The sequence below is a fragment of the Bubalus bubalis genome, chromosome 2, assembly GCF_019923935.1.
Source record: "Bubalus bubalis isolate 160015118507 breed Murrah chromosome 2, NDDB_SH_1, whole genome shotgun sequence".
Lineage (NCBI taxonomy): Eukaryota > Metazoa > Chordata > Mammalia > Artiodactyla > Bovidae > Bubalus > Bubalus bubalis.
Window position 1 is genome coordinate 19,774,738 of NC_059158.1, and position 7,337 is coordinate 19,782,074.

A 7,337-nucleotide genomic window follows, 5' to 3' on the forward strand; every position below is an offset into this window, starting at 1 on the left:
TTCAGAGGGACAATTTTTTAAAAATTTACAGTGAGCCTTGGGCCCTTTTGAAACTCCCAGTTAAAAGAATATGAAGGAAGTAGGGGGAAATGTTCTCTTCGTGAGGTACTCTGAATGGAGTACATTGTGTGAGGCAAAAAGAAAACTTCATTTGGGTAAGATTCTAATTGTATTCTTCCATATCACCCCAGAGAAGTTGACAACCTGTATTTTACTCCTCAAAAAAAGAAAAGGCTTAACTCTTTCCTGTGCGGAACTCAGGAGTGTCTAAAAGCACAGTGGAATGAAATGTTTCCTTTTTATTTTTTCTTTTGAAAACATTAACCCACTGTTTATTCCGAAAGTGTGATGTGGCCTGCAGGATCCCGGAACACTGACTGACCATTTATTTATCAGATATATTAAGCATGCAAAGCTAGGAACTGTTCTCGCCTGGAGCTTTGCAAGGTGTGGCCCTTGCAATGTTCCATCTAGAAGCATGGTACGTATTAACATACCGTCAGAATGAGGCAGCTGAGGGTAATTTTTCTTTCCAACCCACCACCAGACATTTGGTCATGTCTGGAGGCAATTTTGACAGTCGAAGCTGCAGTTGGGGGTGGGGATGGGGAATGAAGCTGCTGGCATCTAGTGTGTAGAGGTCAGGGATGCTGCTAAACAGCCTACCATGCATGAAACAGCCCCAGTGGCAAAGTATCCCATCCACGGTGTCAATAGTGCCAAGGTAGAGGTGGTGCAGTGGTAAAGAACCCACCTGACAATGCCCAGAGACACAAGAGACACGGGTTTGATCCCTGGGTCAGGAAAATACCCCTGGAGGAAATGGCAACCCCCTCCAGTATTCTTACTGGGAAATTCTATGGACAGAGAAGCCTGGAGGGCTATAGTCCATGGGGTCAAAAAGAGTCAGACACAACTGAGCACTCACATGCACAGAGCAATGCAAAAGTTTCTTCAAGGTTGAACAAATATTATAATTACATTATAATGGTATTAGTCTAGAGCTCTGAGTCGGATACTAGTCAGGTGCTCCAGAGGAGCAAAGAAGGAAAGACCACGTCCACCTAGGGTAATCAGAGAAGGTTTCAAGCCTTCAAGTGGATTTTCTGTGGTTCAGTTCAGTCGCTCAGTCATGTCCGATTCTTTGCGACCCCATGAACTGCAGCACGCCAGGCCTCCCTGTCCATCACCAACTCCTGGAGTCCACCCAAACCCATGTCCATTGAGTCGGTGATGCCATCCAATCATCTCATCCTCTGTCGTCCCCTTCTCCTCCTGCCTTCAATCTTTCCCAGCATCAGAGTCTTTTCAAATGAGTTAGCTCTTCGCATCAGGTGGCCAAAGTACTGGAGTTTCAGCTTCAACATCAGTCCTTCCAATGAACACCCAGGACTGATCTTCTTTAGGATGGACTGGTTGGATCTTCTTGCAGTCCAAGGGACTCTCAGGAGTCTTCTCCAACACCACAATTCAAAAGCATCAATTCTTCTGTGCTCAGCTTTCTTTATAATCCAACTCTCACATCCATACATGACCACTGGAAAAACCATAGCCTTGACTAGACGGATCTTTGTTGACAAAGTAACGTCTCTGCTTTTTAATATGCTGTCTAGGTTGGTCATAACTTTCATTCCACGAAGTAAGTGTCTTTTAATTTCATGGCTGCAGTCAACATCTGCAGTGATTTTGGAGCCCCCAAAAATAAAGTCTGACACTGTTTCCACTGTTTCCCCATCTATTTCCCATGAAGTGATGGGACCAGATGCCATGATCTTCGTTTTCTGAATGTTGAGCTTTAAGCCAAATTTTTCACTCTCCTCTTTCACTTTCATCAAGAGGCTCTTTAGTTCTTCACTTTCTGCCATAAGGGTGGTGTCATCTGCATATCAGAGGTTATTGATATTTCTCCCAGCAATCTTGATTCCAGCTTGTGCTTCTTCCAGCCCAGCGTTTCTCATGATGTACTCTGCATAGAAGTTAAATAAGTAGGGTGACAATATACAGCCTTGACGTATTCCTTTTCCTGTTTGGAACCAGTCTGTTGTTCCATGTCCAGTTCTAACTGTTGCTTCCTGACCTGCATATAGGTTTCTCAAGAGGCAGGTCAGGTGGTCTGGCATTCCCATCTCTTTCAGAATTTTCCACAGTTAATTGTGATCCACACAGTCAGTGGCTTTGGCATAATCAATAAAGCAGAAATAGATGTTTTTCTGGAACTCTCTTGCTTTTTCAATGATCGAGCTGATGTTGGCAATTTGATCTCTGGTTCCTCTGCCTTTTCTAAAACCAGCTTGAACATCTGGAAGTTCACGGTTCATGTATTGCTGAAGCCTGGCTTGGAGAATTTTGAGCATTACTTTACTAGTGTGTGAGATGAGTGCAATTGTGTGGTAGTTCAAGCATTCTTTGGCATTGCCTTTCTTTGGGATTGGAATGAAAACTGACCTTTTCCAGTCCTGTGGCCACTGCTGAGTTTTCCAAATTTGCTGGCATATTGAGTGCAGCACTTTCACAGCATCATCTTTTAGGGTTTGAAATAACTCAACTGGAATTCCATCACCTCCACTAGCTTTGTTTGTAGTGATGCTTCCTAAGGCCCACTTGACGTGGTTCAGGGTACCTTATTTCTCCTAAGTTTTTGGGCCATCTAGAGTCCCTAAATCTTGTATTTCTGTATTTCAGGCAGTAAGTACCTGGTGAAAAATCCTTGCTTGGCCAAATAATTTGATTCTCTGTGCTGGAAAGTGATAGGATTCATTCAGAAGCCCCAAGCTTCCTCCTGGCTTGGAGTAAGTGACAATTCTTTCTCTGACTCTCTACTTGATGACTCCAAATCCCATAAAACATGATTCTCTGTCTTCTGTAGTTAATGTGTTCCTATATCTGTCTCTCCCAACATGGAAATACAGCATTTTGCTTATAATTTCAAGGGATCCAAGGTCCCCAGAAACCCATCTCTGAACCTCTCTAAGGGTGCATGGGACCCAGAATAAAATATTTTGCTCCAAAGTTTATGGAGCAACAAAATCTACTGTGTCTATGAGAGCCCTTGGAACCTAAGCCAGATGTTATTTCCAAAATAACAAACAAGCTCTTTCTCACATGCCACACTCATCTGTCTCTTGTTTTTCTATCATTGAATTATGTTTGATTTCACTACTGCTGCTTCACTGAAAGCTCATCTCATGACTTGCCAAAATCCAGCTCCCATAGGAGATGTTCTAACCCACAAGGATGGCTTTCTCTCAATCCTAGAGAATATTTTTGGTGGGTTCCCTTAAGCTAAGGGAACTGCTAGTGAGTGTGTCTGTGAAGTCCTAGAGGAGGGGATCTTTGCTTGAAGGAGCTTAAGAAAGACCATCAGCAAAGTCTGCTGTCGGTACACAAAATTTTGCTTCAGGGAGCACAAAAAATAGTCTGACTCTACCCACAAGAGACGTGCCAGGAACTGCATTGCTACTGTGAACAGTGCCTGAAGACGCAGTCAATGGGTCAGCTGCAGTGCACACATGCTCAGTTGTGTCCGACTCTTTGCGACCCCATGGACTCAATGGACATGAGTCCGCACAAACTCCAGGAGATAGTGAAGGACCAGGAGGCCTGGCAAAGCACTGGACAGGACTGAGTGACTGAACAATAACAAAGGTAGTCAGGCGTGGCTATTGAACCTTGAAACATGGCTAGTCCAGGGGACTCTTTACCCCCTCTCAGTGTCTATGCTGGGAGCTTTGTACTTTCTTCCTCTTTAATAAATCCTATTCACTTGCTACCATGAGTGTCTGCATGTTTGTGGATTCTACTCTTCCACTCTGTGGACAAGAACTCCGATTCCCATCTCAACAGCAGCCCTGAAATATGGACTGAGCCGGAATGCCGCCTTCCAAAGGACCTGTGTGTTGTTCTGCTGCTGATGGATGGGGAAGGCTGGTGCCCTCCAGTCTGCCAGGGAATGCAGAGCCCCATGCATCCTCAGCTGGGTGGGGAGAGCCTGACAACGTGTTGGGCATCAGAAAATAATTTGTCAAAGAGAAAATGCTTCCCTGTCTCTGAAATATGGTTACTCCAAACCAAGATGTGTTGCCAGTTTAAAATATCTCCAGATTGTGAATATATAGTATAAACATGAAATATAAATATTTCATTAATAACTTTATATTGATTACATGTTGAAATGATGATATGTGGCATATATTGGGTGAAATGAAATAGATTATTGTAGTTAATTTCACCTATTTCTTTTGACTTTTTAAATGTGGGCTTCTTTAAAACCTCCTTGAGATTGCATTTGAGAGGCTCTTTAGAGTTTACATCAGGATATCTTTCTTTCTTTATTTTTAACTTGGGGGCTTTATTTTATTTTTTCTTTTAAAGATGCTACATAGTCAAACAGAATTGGATTCGTCTTTTACGGCATAAAATTAATTCACAGTCAAGCTCTCCATCACTACTTGACGACTCATCCAAAGTTCCTCTCGAAGCCCCTCCTGCACCAACCCCCACGCCCCGGCCCCACCTAGCTGGCTCCCTCTCCCCAGGCCCTCTGCTGCCTGCCTCTCTGGTCCTGATTCCAAGTCAGGGCTGCCTGGGAAGGTCAGGACTGCACTGAGGCATGGGTGCTGAAGTGTGGGTGGTGGTGAGGAGCAGAGAAAGACAGACAGCACAGGGACATGCTACTCTTACCCCTAGACAGTGACCTCAAGCTGACTGCCGCTACTAAGAGTCCTCTCCCCACGGTGCCTATTACTTATCTACGCAGACGATATTTCCTGATAGATGTTCTCCAACGTTCCCACGAGCACACCTCCGTGTGTGTGTGTGCACTCACAGAGCCCGGAACCTTTGGCAGCAACGCCAGCTTCACTCCATGGTGTTAGGTAGCACAGGTGGGGTTTAGGCCACAGAATTAATTATAATCTTGTGACAGAAGACATGAGATGAAACACATTATGTAAGTTAAATATGCATTAAACATCTCTGAATTCAATCTCTGAATTCATCTCTGAATTAAATCTCACTACATGAACCAATAGTTATCTAGCTTGGTCCCTTGAAGAGAACAGCATTCAATGACTTTGACTTCCAGAGCTGATTGACTTCCGGATCAATCAGCAACACACACTCTCCACTGCGGATGAGCACAGCCGATGTTGCCACAGCGCCATTCTTGGTGCCTTCAGGCCCTGTTCATCAGTCCCCAGGAACTGATGGCCGGGATGGGCATGGAGAGGCTGCCTGCAGTGAGTGAGTGGCTCAGGGAAGGACATCAACAGGGTGGGCTCCAGCTTCCCAGAGGCCAGCACCAACAGACAGGGAAGAGTGTCATGTTTGCAGAGAGGAAATCCAGCAACGTGGACCAAGGCTACGGATGCTTAAAATGACATTTACAACATGCCATTACCATTTAATCATGGTTTCCCTTGTCATTAATAAGGTTCACTCTTTGCCCCAATCATTTACTATGCGTTTTAAATTTCTAAAAGATTGTTATATTATGTTCTATTTGTGTGTGTGTGTGTGTGTGTGTGTGTGTGTATGTGTGCATGCGGGTGCACACAAGTGGGGAGGGGTAATCAAAAGGCAAGACCTGTAAGATGTCATCATACATGAATTTCTCTTTACACGTGGTTATGATAAATTTAAATCCCACACTATGGTGGACCCATCAATCCAATCCCCGTCTCGCATGCTGCCTCTACAAGGCGATCTTCCCTATGATCACGCCAACGATGAAGAGGACCACCAACGCCAGCAGCGGGGTGCTCAGGCCCTCCTCCTTCCCAGCCGTGGCTGACGCGGGAATGGGGCTGTGGCTCTGCACTGTCTTCCTCATCCGAAGTCCGTCTTCCTTCTTGAACTGCTTGTTCTCCTCCCACAGCCTCTGGACTTCGCTCTGCAGCCTCTTACACTCTTCCATCACCTTCTTAACTTCAGTGTCATCCAAGGAGGAACTCAGAGCTTTAGACACCTTTGGTGTTTCTGTCTTTGATGCAGTTGTGGGTATAATTTTATTTATTTCTACATCATGTGGTTTATCATTTTCTGCTGGCAATTCAAACACACATCTAAGTTTTGAATCCATAAGGTCTTCCGGTTTTGCCTCCTTCCATACTGCTTCCATATCAGAAGTGTCAGTTGGAGCAAACATAGACTGAACCATAAACTTGTGTTTACTTTTCTCATTGGGATCATAATCGAAAGGCTGTAACATCACAGATACATTAATCGAGGCCCCTGCATCAACGATCCCACTGTTGGGCCTCACGCAGTACCTACATGGTGCCGTGGTCTTCACTTTAAACCACACATTTCGATCTGTTGGGTTGCCAAGCTTCAGGTTGGTGGTGACAGCATCGGAGAAGGGACCTCGGAATTTGAGCTCGTGCTGCGGCTCGAGGCGCAGGACCTGCTCCACCTTCTCCATGTTCCTCGGCGGCGGGGCAGCTCGGGCGGGGAGACCCCTGAGAGGGCACCTGGGGCGGGACGCGTGAATGCTGCGCCCCCTTTAAATTTGGAAAGGGGGGGCCTGCTGGGGCGCGGGCAGGGGTCGCCTATGGGTTGCGCGCGGGGTTGGGCGGGGGGACAGCCTCCGTGGTACAGGCGCAGGGGCGGAGGGCAAGGGTGAGGCCCAGGATTTCTTTTTTTTAATTAATTTTTATCTGCGTATAGTTGCTTTACGATGTTGTATTAGCTTCTACTGTACAGTTAAGTGAATCAATTATATGTATTCATACATGCCCTCTTTTTTAGATTTCCTTCCTATTTAGGTCACCACAAAGCATTGAGTTGAGTCCCTTTGCTATACTGAAATGTGGCTTTTAAGAAATTTCATATTATGCTTGCGTATCAGCATACACAAGCATATGTATTATGCTTGTGTATTATATTATATACATAGGTCTGTATTATAGTTCTGTATTATTTTAGGTCTGTATTATATTTCTATCAGACCTTGCTGCTCTAGAACCTCATGTATTTCCTGAAGGCCAGTTTTAATCTCTGTGGAGATTCCTTTTCTGTCAGACTAAATGACCTGCTGAAGGACTGGTACATGACCCTGAAGGACCAGCTCAGATCCCTGGAACCCCTTAGATTGGGCTAGACTCTAAGGTCTGTAACATAATTTTAATTGTTTAGTACATGGTCTCTTAATGGGTGCTGTAGATTGAATATTTGTGTCCTCCTCAAAATTCTTACCATTGAAACTTAATACCTAACGTGATGGTGTTAGGAGTTGGGGCCTTTGGGAGGTGCTTAGGTCATGAGGATGGAGCCCTTGTGACTGGGATTAATATGCTTATAAAAGAGACCCTCACAAGAGCTCTCAAGCCCTTAACAAT

At 44.9% G+C, this 7,337-nt stretch overlaps 1 protein-coding gene across 1 annotated transcript; it reads right to left on the reverse strand.

Annotated features, from left to right (window-relative positions):
• Positions 1 to 5,590: 5,590 nt before the first annotated feature.
• On the reverse strand, positions 5,591 to 6,520 carry LOC102397700 (vesicle-associated membrane protein-associated protein B-like). Its single transcript, XM_045164670.1, has one exon. The coding sequence runs from the start codon at positions 6,419 to 6,421 to the stop codon at positions 5,693 to 5,695; it is 729 nt and encodes a 242-aa protein (XP_045020605.1). The 5' UTR covers positions 6,422 to 6,520; the 3' UTR covers positions 5,591 to 5,692.
• Positions 6,521 to 7,337: the final 817 nt, after the last annotated feature.